The sequence below is a fragment of the Heptranchias perlo genome, chromosome 2 (assembly GCF_035084215.1).
Source record: "Heptranchias perlo isolate sHepPer1 chromosome 2, sHepPer1.hap1, whole genome shotgun sequence".
NCBI lineage: Eukaryota > Metazoa > Chordata > Chondrichthyes > Hexanchiformes > Hexanchidae > Heptranchias > Heptranchias perlo.
The window spans coordinates 40959529-40977840 of NC_090326.1; the positions used below are offsets into that span (position 1 = coordinate 40959529).

The 18312-nt window shown below is 42.1% G+C and overlaps 1 protein-coding gene across 6 annotated transcripts in view; it reads left to right on the forward strand.

Moving 5' to 3' along the window:
• fars2 (phenylalanyl-tRNA synthetase 2, mitochondrial) overlaps positions 1-18312 on the forward strand; it is a 475406-nt gene that overhangs the window by 119319 nt on the left and 337775 nt on the right. For all 6 annotated transcript variants that reach the window (XM_068001781.1, XM_068001784.1, XM_068001785.1 and 3 more), the window contains 2 exons: positions 12523-13149; positions 14350-14509. In XM_068001781.1, the coding sequence (XP_067857882.1) occupies positions 12523-13149; positions 14350-14509 (787 nt within the window). The remainder of the gene's footprint in view (positions 1-12522; positions 13150-14349; positions 14510-18312) is intronic.

An 18312-nucleotide genomic window follows, 5' to 3' on the forward strand; every position in this document is an offset into this window, starting at 1 on the left:
AACAGCTTTATTTGAAATCACAAGCTTTTGGAGCTTTGCTCCTTTGTCAGGTAGCCAACATAAAATAGAATCCAAAAGTGTTCTATAGGCATATAAACAGTAAACACGTAGTGAGAGGAGGGGTAGAACCGATTAGGGACCATAAAGGAGATCTACGCATGGAGGCAGAGGGCATGGCTGAGGTACTAAATGAGCACTTTGCATCTGTCTTTACCAAGGAAGAAGATGCTGCCAAAATCACAGTAGCAGAAGAGGTAATTGAGATATTGGATGGACGAAAAATTGAAAAAGAGGAGGTACTAGAAAGGCTAGCTGTACTTAAAGTAGATAAATCACCTGGGTTGCTGATGGAAGTAAGGATGGAAATTGCAGAGGTACTGGCCATAATCTTCCAATCATCCTTGGATATGGGGGTGGTGCCAGAGGACAGGAGAATTGCAAATGTTACACCGTTGTTCAAAAAATGGTGTAAGGATAAACCCAGCAACTACAGACCAGTCAGCTTAACCTCAGTGGTGGGGAAACTTTTAGAAATGATAATCTGGAACAAAATTAACAGTCACTTGGACAAGTGTGGATTAATAAAGGAAAGCCAGCACAGATTTGTTAAAGGCAAATCGTGTTTTACTAATTTGATAGAGTTTTTTGATGAGGTAACAGAGTGGATTGATAAGGGCAATGAGGTTGATGTGGTGTAGAATCATAGAAAGTTTACAGCACGGAAGGATGCCATTCGGCCCATCGAGTCCGCGCCAGCTCTATGCAAGAGCAATCCAACTAGTTCCACTGTACATGGACCTCCAAAAGGCATTTGATAAAGTGCCACATTATAGGCTTGTCATCAAGTTAAAGCCCATGGAATAACATAGCCAGTGGCTGCATGGATACGAAATTGGCTAAGTGACAGGAAACAGAGGGCAGCGGTGAATGGTGTTTTTCAGACTGGGGGGAGGTGTACAGTGGTGTTCCCCAGGGGTCGGTACTAGGACCACTGCTTTTCTCGATATACATTAATGACTTGGACTTCGGTGTACAGGGCACAATTTCAAAATTTGCAGATGACACAAAACTTGGAAGTGCAGTGAACAGTCAGGAGGATAGTAATAGATTTCAAGAGGACATAATTAGGCTGATGGAATGGGTGGACATGTGGCAGATGAAATTTGACGCAGAGAAGTGCGAAGTGATACATTTTGGCAGAAAGACGAAGAGAGGCAATATAAACAAAAGGGTACAATTCAAAAAGGGATTCAGGAACAGAGAAATCTGTGGGTATATGTGCATAAATCGTTGAAGGTGGCAGGGCAGGTTGAGAAATTGGTTAAAAAAGCATACAGGATCCTGGGCTTTATAAATAGAGGCATAGAGTACAAAAGCAAGGAAGACAAGACGAACCTTCATAAAACACTGGTTTGGCCATAGCTGGAGTATTGTGTCCAGCTACGCACACTGCACTTTAGGAAGGATGTGAAGGTACAGAAGAGGTTTACTAGATTGTTTCCAGGGATGAGGGACTTCAGTTACGTGTATAGACTGGAGAAGCTGGGGTTGTTGTCCGAAGAGCAGAGAAGGTTGAGAGGAGATTTGATGGAGGTATTCAAAATCATGAAGGGTCTAGAGAGAGTAGGTGGAGAGAAACTGTAACCATTGGCAGAAGGGTCAACAACCAGAGGACCTAGATTTAAGGTTATTGGCGAAAGAACCAAAGGCGGCATGAGGGAAAACTTTTTTACACAGCAAGTGGTTATGATCTGGAATGCACTGCCTGAGGGAGTGGTGGAGGCAGATTCAGTTGTGGCTTTTAAAAGGGAATTGGATAAGTACTTGAAGGGAATAAATTTGCAGGGCTACCGGGGAAGGGGGACTAGCTGGATTGCTCTTGCAGAGAGCCGGCATAGACTCGACAGGCCGAATGACCTCCTTCTGTGCTGTAACCATTCTATGATTCTAGTCAGTGATATTTATCCAAGGTGTTGTTATTGCTTCTTGAAAAATGCAGTCTTGACACTATACCTGGAAAATGTTGCATTTCTTCCCTAATTGATAAATTCCAATGTCCAAGTGAATTTTAATTTCCTCCTTTGTGATCAGTTTCAGTTTTTGCCTAAATCTGTTTTCATGAGGGCCTTTCTAGGTTTCAGTGAACTGTACCAGGAACATGAAGAGTCTAAGTAGTAACTGTACTTTCTGACTTTTATAAGAATGTTGATACATTTCTTCAGGGTCCAACTCATTTTTAGATTTGCTGATGGTACATGAACCATCACCTGAAATGATGCATGCTATTACGAGTAAGGTAGCTTAGTAGTTATGGTCCTGGATTAGCAACCCAGAGCTCATGAGCTCAAATGCCACCATGAATTCAATAAATCTGGTAATTTGGGCAGCCAACACCAGGAAAAAGTATGTCAGTGAAAGAAAGCTGCTGGATTGTTTTGATCCAACTGGTTCACTAATGTCCTTCAAGAAAGGAATTTTACCACCCTCCCATTGAGTCTGGCCTACATGTGACTCCAGTCCCACTTCATGTGATTGATTGTTATGCCCTTCAAGAAGAAGGCCCACCACCACCACCTCAGGGAAACTAGGGATGGGTAATAAATCCTTCCTTGCCATATCGCAGGGACAAATAAAAAAATCAAGTAAATCTGGTTGAATATAAATAGCCTCCTGCTAATGGTAATCTTACAAATGCAACCAGAAACACATGGGTAGGTGTTGGATTTCACATAGAGCTTAATGTGGAAGATGTAAGTTTGTTATTAGTTATAGCTTTACAAGGGTCGACTTGAAGATGGTTCTGAATACTATAAAGCCCAGAAAGTGCATGGTCATTACATAAGACTGAACCTGATGCCAGTACAGTCTCCACCACTTACACCATCGCTCGTTTATTCCAGACAGCTGCCAATATCGGGCAAATGGCGCTGACCATTTGCCATTGTCATAGGCACAATTACAAAGGTGCCGCTTAAGCGGGCCAGCTATTTTGGGCAATTAAGCAATTGCTTGCACCTTGTTAAAGTACGATTCCCTGTCATTAAGTCCTAACCCTTGTGGCCTCTAGAACTCATACCACTGCTGTGAGCCCTTTTTGCTGGCTTGCTGAACTGGACACCTTCCAGTTCCATTTAAAATTACAGTAACATGTCAGTTTGACCATCTCTTAGACGGATCCAGGTCTTTAATCTATTTTTTTAAAAATTGAGATATCGCTGATTTATCATCCCATGTGCTGGTTCAAATTCTGGTGCCCAATAATTATTCATTATACTGTAACAAGGCATTAAGTAAGCATTGCTTATTCTTGTTTACCCTTACAATGCGCACAGTCATGCACAATCTCCGATCTCTGCAGTTATTTGGTTTGTCATTTGATTTGTCATTAATTCTGAATTTTGTCTTAATTAGTACATGTAATGATGGCTTGATCTAAAATACACATATTCAGAAATAGCAGTCTTGAGTAATTGAATTCTGCAATGTCTCTTGAAATAAACAAATCAGTAACTCTGAGCCAGCATAAAAAGATACTTAAATCCTGGTGTAATAACCTGGAACTACCCTGGCCACGTTATACTGGTCATCGCTTATAGCGGGCAAATTGCATTCGCATGAACTTGCTCGCTATACATGGTGGGGATTATACTTTGATGGTTAGCGTTGGAGACCATCCAAACTACCATACTACTAGCTTTCATTGGTGATACTGGAACCCACCCGATGAGTGCATGCGTGTTGATAGTAATAAAAGGCAAACATTCACACCCAGCTAGGTTGGATCACTAGCACAACTCAAACAAAACGCCTAGCAGTTGCCATTGAAGCCAGTATCATACTGCCCTATCTCCTCGCATTTGAAGCCGGTGCTGGTTTTAACTGTTTTCTGGCTGTCAACACACAAGCCATCCCAGTATCAACTAGTTTCACTGGCTCCATCATTTCTTCCAAGGATCACTGGCATCAAAGCACACCTGATCCCAATGTTTACTAGCCTGTGCAACCTGCCTGGTTATCAGAATCCATTTGACTCAGCCACTTTGCATTAATAAGCCTTACTTGTCTGCCAAGTGGCAGGTCCAAATTGGCCCCCCTCCTTCATGGGTCAGCACTGCAGCTTCTGACTTCTACAACTGCAGCTCACTCCAAGACTCGAGGAACTGTGGATGGAACCTCAATCCTCAACAGGAATTGCTGGCCCTGGTTGAGAGGTGCTCCCTAATCCTGCATCCCAGCTTAACCTAGAGGCCATTACTTCCATCTCCTTTTCTTGTAGCCCCCTTCTTCCCCTTCCCCCCCCCCCCCTCCCTCCCAAATTACTGGTTCTTTGCCTTCCGACTCTCCTGCAGCCATCCCAACCTGGAATCCCTCTTGGATAAGCTCACAGCCACCCTATCTATCTCTGTCAGAATTTTTCAAAGGACCCATCAAGGCACCTATCGCTACCTCCTTAAGAGCAGCAACCCCAACTGCTGCATCAGTTGGGCCCTTTGGAAAATTCCAACAGAGATACTGACTAAGGTCAGAGCATGTGGAGTCAGGGGACAAGTAGCAGAATGGGTAGCAAGCTGACTACAAAACAGAAAACAGTGATTAGGGGTTAAGGATAGTTACTCAGACTGGTAAAAGATGGGAAGTGGTGTTTCACAAGACTCGGTGCTGGGACCACTGTTGTTCACCATTTACAAAAACGATTTGGATTCGGGAATCGGATGTACAATTTCAAAATTTGCAGATGACACCAAATTGGGGGGTGTAGTTAATACTGAGGAAGACTGTGACAAAATACAAGACGATAGTATTAAACTTGCAGAATGGGTGTGTAATTGGGAAATGAATTTCAAGATAGATAAGTGCATTTTGGTAGGAAGAATAAAGAGGCCACATTCTCCTTGGAAAATAAGAGCCTAAATGGGATACAGGAGCAATGGGATCTAGGGCTACAGATACACAAATCACTAAAAGTATTGACATAGGTTAATAAGGCCATAAAAAAGCAAACAAAGCACGGGTTCATTTCTAGAGGAATAGAATTGAAAAGCAGAAAAGCTGTGTTAAACTTACATATAATCTTGGCTAGACCACACTTAAGTGTACTGTGCAAAGTTCTGGTCTCCACGCTATAAAAAGGATATAGAGGCACTGGAGAAGGTGCAAAAAAAGATTTACAAGGATCATGCTGGAACTGAGAGGTTATACCTATCAGGAAAGATTGAACAGGCAGGGGCTCTTTTCTCTACGAAAGAGAAGGCTGAGGGGTGACCTGATGGAGGTCTTTAAGATTATGAAAGGGTTCAATGGGGAAGATGTTTCCACTTGTGAGGGGGACCAAAACTAGGGGCCATAAATATAAGATAGTCACGAATAAATCCAATAGGGAATTCAGGAAAAATTTCTTTAACCAGAGAGTGGTTGGAATGTGGAACTCGCTACTACAAAGTCTAGTTGAGACGAATAGCATTGATGCATTTATGAGGAAGCTAGATAAACACAGGATGGAGAAAGGAATAGAAGCTTATGCTGATAGGGTTTGACTAAGTCGGGTGGGAGGAAGCTCGTATTTAATATAAATACCACCATGGACCAGTTGGACTGAATGGCCTGTTTCTGTGCTGTAAATTCTATGTAATCTTCTTCTCTTGCTGATCATCTTAGCCAGTGCACCCGCTACGAACTAATCTAGCTGATCCTGTTCACTGGACCTATCACTGCTGCCTCGGACTCTGCCAGTGCATCGACAATCACTGCATTTCCATTCAGAATGTCCATTCACTCACACACAAGGCCCTTGTCATCTACAACTTTATTGTGGATGATTGCATGGACACCCTGGGTTTGACTGAAACTTAGCTCATAGGTGGCAGAACCTTGCCCTTAGTGAAGCCTTTCTGCTTGGCTATACTTTCCGCCACCTGTCCACTCAAACTGTGGCAGTGATGGTGTGGCCCTTATCACCAAATTAGACTTTATTTTCTCCCCTATTCCTCTGGCACCTTTCCTTCCTTAGAGCACTTCACCTTGTCCCACCACTCTCCTTTAAACTCCTTGTTCTCTACCTTCCCCCTTCCTGCGTTTCTCTCCTAGATACGCCCACTCTTTTCCTTCCTCAGCTTCTGCACTGAGTGACTGCTCAACCTGGGTGATTTCAGTTTTCATCTCAACTCCCCTCACCCTCACCCTCTCCCCTGTAATTTCACTGCTCTCCTGTTCTCCCGAAACCTTTCCCTCCATATAACTCTTCTACCCATATTAACGGCAAACCCTTCAACCTTGCAATCTCATGTGACCTCTCTAGTCCCATGGTCTTGATCGCAGTCAAAATCATCTCTGACCACTTCTTTCAATTCCATAGAATCATAGAAAAGATACAGCATAGAAGTGGGCCATTCACCCCATTGTGTCTGCGCCGGCTCGAAGAACAACCAGGTACCCATTCTAATCCCACCTTCCAGCACCCGGTCCATAGCCCTGCAGCTTACAGCACTTTAGCTGCAGGTCCAGGTACTTTTTAAAAGAGTTGAGGGTCCCTGCCTCTACCACCAATTTAGGCAGCAAATTCCATACACCCACCACCCTCTGGGTAAAAAAGTTTTTCCTCATGTCCCCTCTAATCCTTCCGCCAATCAGCTTAAATTTATATCCTCTAGTTCTTGAACTCTCCGCTAGGGGAAACAGATACTTCCTGTCTATTCTATCTGGGCCCCTCATAATTTTGTACACCTCAATCAAGTCACCTCTCAGCCTCCTCTGCTTCAAGGAAAACAACCCCAGCCTATCCAATCTCTCCTCATAGCTGCAATTTTCAAGCCCTGGCAACATTCTTGTAAATCTTCTCTGCACTCTGTCCAGAGCAATTACGTCCTTCCTGTAATGTGATGACCAGAACTGCACACAATACTCCAGCTGTGGCCTTACCAGTGTTTTATACAGTTCCATCATTACATCCCTGCTTTTGTATTCTATACCTTGGCTAATAACGGAGAGCATTCCGTATGCCTTCACAACCTTATCTACCTGTACTGCCACCTTCAGGGACCTGTGCAAATGCACTCCAAGGTCTCTCACTTCCTCTGCCCCTCTCAGTATATTCCCATTTACTGCGTATTCCCTTTTACTGTTTGCCCTCCCTAAGTGCATTACCTCACTCTTCTCTGGGTTGAACTTCATTTGCCACTTTTCCGCCCACTCCACCAACCCATTGATATCTTCTTAGAGTCTCCAGCTATCCTCTTCACTATCAACTACAAGGCCAATTTTTGTGTTGTCTGCAAATTTGCCAATCATGCCCCCTACATTCAAGTCCAAATCATTAATATATACCACAAACAGCAAGGGATCCAACACTGAGCCCTGTGGCATACCACTGGAAACGGATTTCCATCCGCAAAGACATCCATCGACTTTTACCCTTTGTTTCCCGTTACTGAGCCAATTTTGGATCCAATTCGCCACATTTCCCTGTATCCCATGGCCTTTTACCTTTCTGACCAGTCTGCCATGTGGGACCTTGTCAAATGCCTTACTAAAATCCATGCAGACAATATCCACTGCACTACCCTCATCAATCCTCCTTGTCACTTCCTCAAAGAATTCAATCAGATTTGTAAGGTATGACCTTCCTTGAACAAATCCATGCTGACTATCTCTGATTAAACCATGCCTTTCCAAATGACAGTTTATCCTATCTCTCAGTATTGATTCTAATAGTTTGCCCACCACAGAGGTAAAACTTACCGGCCTATAATTGTTCGGCCTTTCCCTCGTACCCTTTTTAAACAATGGTACTATGTTTGCAGTCTTCCAGTCCTCCGGTACCTCCCCTGTATCTAGTGAGGATTGGAAAATGATCCTCAGAGTATCTGCTATTTCCTCCCTGGCTTCCATCAATAGCCTAGGAAACAATCCATCCGGTCCTGGTGACTTATAAACTTTCAAGAATTCCAGTCCCCCTAGTATTTCCTCTCTTGTTATGTTTACTTTATCCAATATTTCACATCTCTCCTCTTTAACTACTACATCCGGATCATCCCTTTCCTTTGTGAATACAGAGCCAAAATATTCATTTAAAACCCTACCCACATCCTCTGCTTCTACACACAAGTTACCCTTATCATCCCTGATAGATCCCACCTTTTCCTTAGCTATTCTCTTGTTCTTAATATACAGATAAAACATCTTTGGGTTTTCTTTAATCTTACTAGCTAATATTTTTTCATGCCCTCTTTTTGCTCTCCTTATTTCCTTTCTAACGTCATCCCTGTACTTTCTAGATTCCTCTAGGCTTTCTGCAGTATTTAGTTTTCTGTGACGGTCATAAGCTTTCTTTTTCCCTCATTACCCATCTCCTCCTACCTCGTCCCAACTGTGTCAATCCCTGGAAAAACTCACCCCCAAGTCACCTACAATTGCACTTTCAAGCCTAGCCTTAGGCTTTGCATTAACCCTGATAATTCTGCAGCTATCAATCCATTCAACTGCTTCCACACCTCTACATTTGATGCCCTTGTCCCCAGTAAAACATTTGCTCTCTTCTGTCCTGGTCATTCCCTCTGTTATGACCCCCAACTTTCCTCCCTCAAGTCCAAAGTACGCAGACTTGAGTGTATCTGGAGCACAACTGTTTCAGCCATCCATCACCAGATCTGTCTGGACCACATCAAGCACTATTGAGCCTCACTCTCTTGTCAAAACCAGCCATTACTCCAGGATCATCATGGAAAGCAAATTTAGCCCACAGCACCTTTTCTCCACTACCAACTGTCTCCTTAAACCCCTCCCCAGCCCCTCCGCCCTCGCCTCCAACAACAAGTGCCCTCTCTGAGCTCATCTTGCCCACGATGCCAACCTTCTGCTCCCTTGACCCCCATTCCCAATAAACTGATGACCACCCAACTTCCCTGCCTTGCTAGCTGACATTGTAACTGGTTGCTTCTCCTCAGATACTGTCTCCCTCCCTTACAAAACCATGGTCATCAATCCCCCTCCTTTTTTAAAAAAAAAAAAATAACCCTCGACCCCTCTGTACCTACAAAGTACTGTACTGTCTCCAACATCGCTTTCCTCTTCAAAGTCCTTGAATGTGTAGTCACCTCTCAAATCTGTGCCCATCTTTCCCAGGACTCCATGTTTGTATTTCACCCGTCAGGTTTCTGCCTCTGCCACAGCATTGAAACGATCCTAATCAAAGTCACAAATGACACCTCTGTGACTGTGACTATGTTGCATTTTACCTCCTCATCCTCTCTGTAGTCTTTGACATGTCACCCATGCCATCTGCCTCCGTTGCCTCTCCTCCATTGTCCAACACAATGGGACTGTCCTCACTTGATTTCACTCTTAACTATTCAATTGTAACCAGAGCATCTCCAAAATTGGCTCCTCTCCTCACTCTTGCACCATTACCTCTGAAGTTTCCAAAGGATCTATCCTTAGCCCCATCCTCTTCCTTATCTGCATGTTACCCCTTGGCAACATCATCTAACGCTATAGGATTAGCTTCCACATATACCCTGATGAAACCAGCTCTACCTCTCCACCACTTCTCTCTCTCTATCCCTCCACTGCCTCTGTGCTGTCAGACTGCTTGTCCGACATTCAGTCTTGGCTGAGCTGCAACTTCCTCCGTTTAAACATTGGGAAGACCGAAGACATTGTCTAAGCCCCCCGTCACAAACACCGTACCATCGTCACCGATTCCATCCCGCTCCCTGGCCACTGTCTCGGGCTGAATCAGACTGTTCGCAACCTCGGCGTCCTACTTGACCCCTAGCTGAGCTTCTGACCACATATCTGCTCCATCACCAAGATCACTTACCTTCATAACATCGCCCGCCATTGCCCCTGCCTCATCCGATCTGCTGCTGAAATTCTCATCCATGCCTTTGTCGCCTCCAGACTTGACTATTCCAATACTCTCCTGGCCAGCCTCCCATCCCCCACCCTATGTAAAGTTTAGCTCATCAAAAACTTTGTGGCCCCTATCCTATTCTGCACCAAGTCCTGCTTATCCATCACTCCTGTCTTTGCTGCCTTACATTGGCTCCCAGTCTCCCATTGTCTTCAATTTAAAATTCTCATTCTTGTGTTTAAATCCATTCATGGCCTTTCCCTCCTTATCTCTGTAACCTCCTCCTGTCCTATAACCTCCCCTACCCACCAGAATTCTCATTTCTTCTGATCCTGGCCTCTTGTGCATCCTCCTCCACTTTGCCCCACCATTGGCATTGTGACTTAAGCCATCTAAGTTCCACGCTCTGGAATTCTCTCCCTAAACCATCTAAGCCTCTCTTGCTCTCTCTCCTCCTTCAAGACATTTCTTAAAATCCACTTCTTTGACCAGGCTTTTGGCTACTGCTCCTAATAACTCTTTCTTTGGCTCAGCATCCAGTTTTGTCCGATTATGCCCTTGTGAAGCAGTTGGGCCAATTTTCTACGTTTAGTGTGTTATATAAATGCAAGTTGTTGTTGCTGTAACCAAGGTTCCTCACTTGACACACTCTGATACTAGAAAATAGTGACCAACTGCAAATAAGGCACCTTCTTTAATTCCTCCTCTGCTCACTAACATGTGGCTCCTGAGGGAACTTATTTTCCCATCTAGTTTGAGTCAGCTTCTTGCACTTACATTATTTTATACATAAAGCTCATTAATATTCAATTGTCTTTAAGTTCCCGATACCATCATTCCCGAATTAGATGTTTGATAACTTGCAGTGAAAAATTAAATATGATGAAAGAAAGCCATTTGGCATTCTCCTGGAATTTCCTCAGGCTTTTTATTCGTTTATCCTCCCCATTTATCCATTAATTATCCTAACTATAATCTTTCAAAGTTCTCTAGATTCAGGAACTGTCCCTCTGGATTGGAAAATTGGAAACATGTCACTCCGCTTTTTAAGAAAGGAGAGAGAGGGAAACCAGGGAATTATAGACCAGTTAGCCTAACATCTGTTGTGGGGAAATTGCTGGAGTCTATAATTAAGGATAGGGTGACTGAACACCTCGAGAATTTTCAGTTAATCAGGGAGACCCAGCATGAATTTGTGAAAGGTAGGTCGTGCCTGACAAACCTGATTGAATTTTTTGAAGAGGTGACTAATGTAGTGGACAGGGGAATGTCAATGGATGTTATTTATATGGACTTCCAGAAGGCATTTGATAAAGTCCCATATAAGAGACTGTTAGCTAAGATAGAAGCCCATGGAATCGAGGGGAAAGTACAGACTTGGTTAGGAAGTTGGCTGAGCGAAAGGCGACAGAGAGTAGGGATAATGGGTAGGTATTCACATTGGCAGGATGTGAGTAGTGGAGTCCCGCAGGGATCTGTCTTGGGGCCTCAATTATTCACAATATTTATTAACGACTTAGATGAAGGCATAGAAAGTCTCATATCTAAGTTTGCCGATGACACAAAGATTGGTGGCATTGTAAGCAGTGTAGATGAAAACATAAAATTACAAAGCGATATTGATAGATTAGGTGAATGGGCAAAACTGTGGCAGATGGAATTCAATGTAGACAAATGTGAGGTCAACCACTTTGGATCAAAAGAGGGTAGAACAGGGTACTTTCTAAATGGTAAAAAGTTAAAAACAGTGGATGTCCAAAGGGACTTAGAGGTTCAGGTACATAGATCATTGAAGTGTCATGAACAGGTGCAGAAAATAATCAAGAAGGCTAATGGAATGCTGGCCTTTATATCTGGAGGACTAGAGTACAAGGGGGCAGAAGTTATGCTGCAGCTATACAAAACCCTGGTTAGACCGCACCTGGAGTACTGTGAGCAGTTCTGGGCACCGCACCTTCGGAAGGACATATTGGCCTTGGAGGGAGTACAGCGTAGGTTTACTAGAACGATAACCGGATTTCAAGGGTTAAGTTACGAGGAGAGATTACACAAATTGGGGTTGTATTCTCTGGAGTTTCAAAGGTTATGGGGTGATCTGATCGAAGTTTATAAGATATTAAGGGGAACGGATAGGGTGGATAGAGAGAAATTATTACCGCTGGTTGGGGATTCTAGTAGTAGGGGGCACAGTCTAAAAATTAGAGCCAGACCTTTTAGGAGCGAGATTAGAAAACATTTCTACACACAAAGGGTGGTAGAAGTTTCGAATTCTCTTCCGCAAACGGCAATTGATGCTAGCTCAATTGCTAAATTCAAATCTGAGATAGATAGCTTTTTGGCAATCAAAGGTATTAAGGGATATGGGCCAAAGGCGGGTATATGGAGTTAGATCACAGATCAGCCATGATCTTATCAAATGGCGGAGCAGGCACGAGGGGCTGAATGGCCTACTCCTGTTCCTGTGTTCCTATGTTCCTAATTTATCATTGGCTAAATTGACTAACAATGTTACTTGGACAAATTCTGTAACCAACGTGTGAAAAGTTCTTCAATATGTTATTTTATTTCTGCTTATTAATTGGAGATGTTAAATTGCAGTATTCTTTTGTTACTGAGTTATTCTATGCACCTGAATGATGTACAAATTGAATACAGCAGATACATTTTTTTTTCAGGTCGGTTTGACAATGATGAAGATACCTTGTAAATTCTTCTCATATCTACGGTTTCAAAAGGTTTTACAGTCTTTTCACTTACAATCAAGAGATGCTGGTGGAAACATAAAGCAGCTCAGAAGCATAACATCAGGTCCAGCAGCCAGTGCAACACCTTCTGACTCGATTGAACTCGTCGGGAAATTCTACTCTCGAGATGACTATACAAATGTTACACCAAAGATTTTGTCCAAAGTGGGGAAAAACTTACACAACCAAAGAAACCACCCATTATGGCTAATTAAAGAACGCATTAAGGACCATTTCTATACACATTATTTGAGTCGCTATGGGAATCCATTGTTTTCAGTGTATGATAACCTGTCCCCTGTGGTTCGCACAGAACAGAACTTTGACAGTTTACTTATACCACCAGGTCATGCAAGCAGGAGGAAAGGAGATAACTTTTACCTGAATCAAATTACCATGCTCCGGGCTCACACTTCTGCCCACCAGCGAGATTTTATTCGTGCAGGCCTCAATGCCTTTCTGGTAGTTGGAGATGTCTATCGGCGAGATGAAATTGACAGCAGCCACTATCCAGTCTTCCATCAAATGGAAGGGGTCAGACTATTTTCAAACCATGAGGTGAGAGTTGACTCTGGTTTGTTCCTTAACCACCTCTCAAAAATTCAGTTTGATGCAAACTGTTAGTCGTTAATCTTGTGTTGATGGATAAAGGGACCAGTATTTTTTCCAGTTTTCTTCCTTCCTTTCCTGTGTTGTGACTCTTGCTGGGGTACAGTTCCACAGGTGGTTGGTAACACGCTACATGTTTTACCCTAGGCAGTGCGTGTCCCCATTTTACTGTAGTTCGCATCATAGTCCTGTCCTTTGATGCTTGCTTTCAGTAAAAGCCACTTTATGGTGACCAGGAATGGTTGGAAATCCTCTGTGGCTGTCCTTGTTGAGATCAGTAAACAGCACAAACAGGGGATTGAACCTGGGATAGTGTCAGATTATTACCATTTTCATTCCTGAGTTAGAAGATCAAGAGATCAATTCTCACTTCAGGACTTGAGTACATAATCTAGGCTGAAACTGCAGTGCAGTACTAAGGGGGTGCTGCATTGCTGGAAGTGCTGTCCTTCAGCTGAGATGTTGAGCTGAGACCCCGTCTGCCGCTTCCTCTGGTTCAGATGAATATTAATGATCCCATGGCACTATTTTAAGAAGGGCAGAGAGATCTCCTGGTGTCCAGGCCAAGATTCCTCCATCAACCAACAAATTAACTGGTCATTTATCCAATTGTTGATTTTTTTGGGATCTTGCTGTGCACAAGTTGGCTGCTGCAGTTGCCTACATAACAACAGTCACTGCACTTCACTGCATTGTCTGTGAAATACTTTGAGAAGTTTGAGAGATGTGATAATTCACTGTACAAATGCAAAACTTACTTTCTTCGGAACCTTCCTGTTTTGTATAGCTTAGTACCACACTGGAGTACATATCCGCACTAAGCTATTGGGTGAGTTAGGAAGGAGTTAATTGCAAGGTAGGTATAATGTTTGATTCTGAAATTAAGGAACAGTGCATCATTAGATTTGTAAATCTACATTTTCACATCTGAGACCCCTAGTTTAATTTCTTCTTTCCACCAGTAACACAGGGACTAATTGAAGTGTACTTTTAGAATGTTGCTGGGTATTGGAGACTTGAGCAATCATGTTACACTTTTGCTGGAATCAGCTAAATATTCATTCATCAGAGAGATAGCCTCCAAAAGACCAACATGTAACTAGTTCTTGTCACTTTAACTGACCAAAGAGACTTCTTTTTTTTTTCCAGCTGTTTGCTAATGTGGAAAATGGAGAAGAACTTTGCATGTTTGAGAAGGGATGCCGCACACCTTATAAACAAGCGAAGCACACACTGGAGGCAGTTAAACTAATTGAGTTTGATTTAAAACAAACCCTGAAGAAAGTCATGACACACCTCTTTGGGAACGGTATGTACAGTATTATTATGCATACCTGATCTGGTTTTAATACTTTCAGTCCTTTTTTTTTCATTTGCTGCAGTTACCACGTGACTTTTACTTTATCTGAGCTGCTGACCCAGCTATCGAGATGCTTTGCTTTGTTTTGATTCAGTCACTCCATTGCATGGTTCAGTGCAAAAGGCATACTGTATGAGCACATCCCAGTTGGAGTATATTGTCCATGCTGAGTATACAATTCCAATTTGTGCCTTACCCCCTTGCATTCTAATGCTTATTTGATTGCTTTTGAAAGTCTTATGTTGTCTCTACATACTTAATTAGGAAGCATAGGATTGGTTATCGGTCTTTCTATACGATCCAAGAGCATAGAGCATTTTTTATTCTTCTGTATACTTGTCCTATATAGGATAGGCTGCCATGATATTCTCGAGATTCTTTGTCTGATGCCAACAGCTTAGTCTCCTGGGAAACCTGAATAAGATCAGATCCTGGGAAATTTGAATAAGAAACACAAAACTCACAAAGGTAGGATAAATTAATAGAATGTTTGATACTTTACTGTCTGACTAATCTAACCTACTCCTGTAGAGACACTGCAGACTTTGTCTTGAGCGTTAGTAACAAGCGATCTTTCGTGAGGAGAAAAGTACCTTTAACTGGAGAAAAGTAAGCTGTGTTATACGAAGCAATGTTGCTTTGTATAACACAGGAGTAGGAGATGCACTGTGCATCTGCAGTGTTCATATGCTTTACAGGATATTGTGTTTCCAGGCTGTAGACCTTGTTACAGTTTGTACTTTCTCCAACACCTCTGTTGTGTAAACAGCTTGACACCAGATTCTGTAAATAGACCACTTCTCATTAACTTAAACCTGCATCTTATATTCTCTCCTGCACTGAGTTAGCATACCACGGGTCCAACAATTAAAGTTGGACATGGTAAATTGCTTACTGGGAAACATGTTGGATGCCCACTGCATCTCCTGTCAATCGGGAAGTGGAAAGTATCGGCCATTTTGTACAGGTTTAACGATTGAATTTATTTCTAATTATTTGTCACAGAAACAATAAGATCAAAGGCAAAAGTACTAAACATCAAAATACTTTTATAAGATAGCAGGAAAAGGTCCACAAAAGTTAATGTACCCTTTTCAGAATTCTGCTTTCAGTTTCTCTTAGTTTCTTGGACTGCAACAGCTGGGGCTTCTCTTGTTTCTTGATTAAAAATATGTAATCTCAAGTGTATCTTTTGGTACGATATATTACCCATTGAGTTTGTTACATCTACACCAGAACTAAAATTTAGCAGCCAGATCCCAGACATTTATTCCTCTGATCTACTTTAATGTTAAGGATTTCTTTAAAGAAGTCAAGCTAACAAAATATTGACAGTCTTAACATCTTAGGAAATAAAGGGATGGCCTGGGATTGTCATATATGCCACTTATCCATTTCTGCATTTCAACCAGACTATATTAACACAAGACAACAGTCAGAAATTACAAATTAGCTGGCCGTTCCACATCAGGAACAATTCATACTATTCCTGCAGAACATTCCATGGAATGTTAATGAGAGGTAAATACATAAGCGGTCATTTTATAAATTCCAGCTTCTGGCATGAGCTTCACTTACCAGGAGCATATAATGGAAATTTGGGGCACGTGCACCCACTCCCCCACAATCTTCCATCTGTTAATTTTAATGGTTGAAAAATCATGGTGGGCCATGTGCTCGAATTCCTGACACTCCCAGTGAGTGAAGCTTCACATTGAGAGCCTGAATTAATAAAATTACCCCTAGCTTGTCTGGATACCAAACACCACAGTACTGTAAGGCATTCTGTGCCATAATAATTAGAAGTGCACCATCTAATTCACACCTAGAACAAATGAAATTTCATATGGACAGCTCAGACAGATAGGTGACTGATGCCCCATTTTAATACTGCAGTAGCTTTGCTATTTTGAACTGTATGAAACTAAAGACAAAAATGTCTGTTTTTGTCACATTTTTGGTGTGTGGAAAATCAATTGAGGAATGAAGAAGGCTCTACAAAGTAAGTATTGCATTTTTACCGAACCCATCTAGCAGTAATTCACTCTTACTTTTTCTCAGTTATTCATCACCACATGACACCGTACATTGTTACCGAAGCTTCACCACTCTGCATAACGGAGTGATTGCACTTGTGAAGCCAAAATATATGTTATGATTGCTTCCCAATAATTTATAATGGTTAGTATCACAAAATAAACATTGAAGTAGGAGCAGCAAATTTGAAGGAATTACTTTATTCATGAGAAAGACCTCCTGTCACAATTTCATAACTTGTGCTTGGAAAACAAACCCCCAGTAATTTATTGTTGTCATGCAATATCGTGTGTGTCACCCAAGACTATTGCACATTTTCTGATTAGTGAGACCCTGTGTTTGCTAAATTTGTTTCATACAAGGTTGTGCAGTTAATCAAATATAATCCATTAACTGGTTGAAACTTTATATCAATAGAGAATTAGCAAGTAATCTAATCGTTTGTATTCAAGACTAACCATAAAAGCATGGCACAGTTGTGGTCCTCCACACAAATTTTATTAGTCCATTGAGCTCTAAAGATTGCTGACACAATAAAATTTCAATGCTGTAATCATGATCTCAAGCTTTGGATGATGTTTTTGATGATCTTATCTCGCAGTTCATCCCTTGATGAGACTCATAGAATCATACAATGATACAGCACAGAAGGAGGCCATTCGACCCATCGTGTCTGTGCCGACTCTTTGAAAGAGCCATCCAATTAGTCCCACTTCCCTGCCCTTTCCCCATAGCCCTGCAAAATTTTCCCCTGCAAATATTTATCCAATTCCCCTTTGATGGTTATTATTGAATCTGCTTCCACCACTCTTTCAGGTAGTGCATTCCAGATCAAAACAACTCCAAAAAAAAATCCGCCCCATCTCGCCTCTGTTTTTTTGCCAATTACCTTAAATTTCTGTCCTCTGGTTAATGACCCATTTGCCACTGGATACAGTTTCTCCTTATTTATTCTATCAAAACCCTTCATGATTTTGAACATCTCCATTAAATTTTCCCTTAACCTTCTCTGCTCTAAAGAGAACAACCCCAGTTTCTCCAGTCTCTCAATGTAACTGAAGTCCCGCATCCCTGGTATCATTCTAGTAAATCAATTCTGCACTTTCTATAAGGCCTTGAAATCCTTCCTAAAGTGTGGTGCCCAGAATTGGACACAATACTCCAGCTTGGGCCTAACCAGTGATTTAAGAAGGTTAAGCATAACTTCCTTGTTTTTGTACTCTATGCCTCCATTTATAAAGCTAAGGATCCCGTATGCTTTTTTTTTAAAGCAGCCTTCCCAACTTGTCCTGCCACCTTCAAAGATTTGTGTACGTGCACCCCAGATCTCTCTGTTCCTGCACCCCCTTTGAAATTCTACCATTTAGTTTGTATTGTCTTTTCTCATTCTTCTTATCAAATTGCAAGACTTCACACTTCTGTCTGTTAAATTTCGTCTGCCATGTGTCTGCCCACTTCACCAGTCTGTCTATGTCCTCCTGAAGTCTGTTACTATCCTCCTCACTGTTTACTACTTTTCCAAGTTTCATGTCATCTGCAAACTTTAAAATTATGCCCTGTGCACCTGTGTCTAGGTCATTAATAGATATCAAAAAGAGTAGTGGTCCTAATACCAACCCCTGGGGACACCACAGTATGCTTCCCTCCAGTCTGAAAAACAACAGTTCACCACTACTCTCTGCTTTCTGTCCTTTAGCCAATTTTCTATCCACACT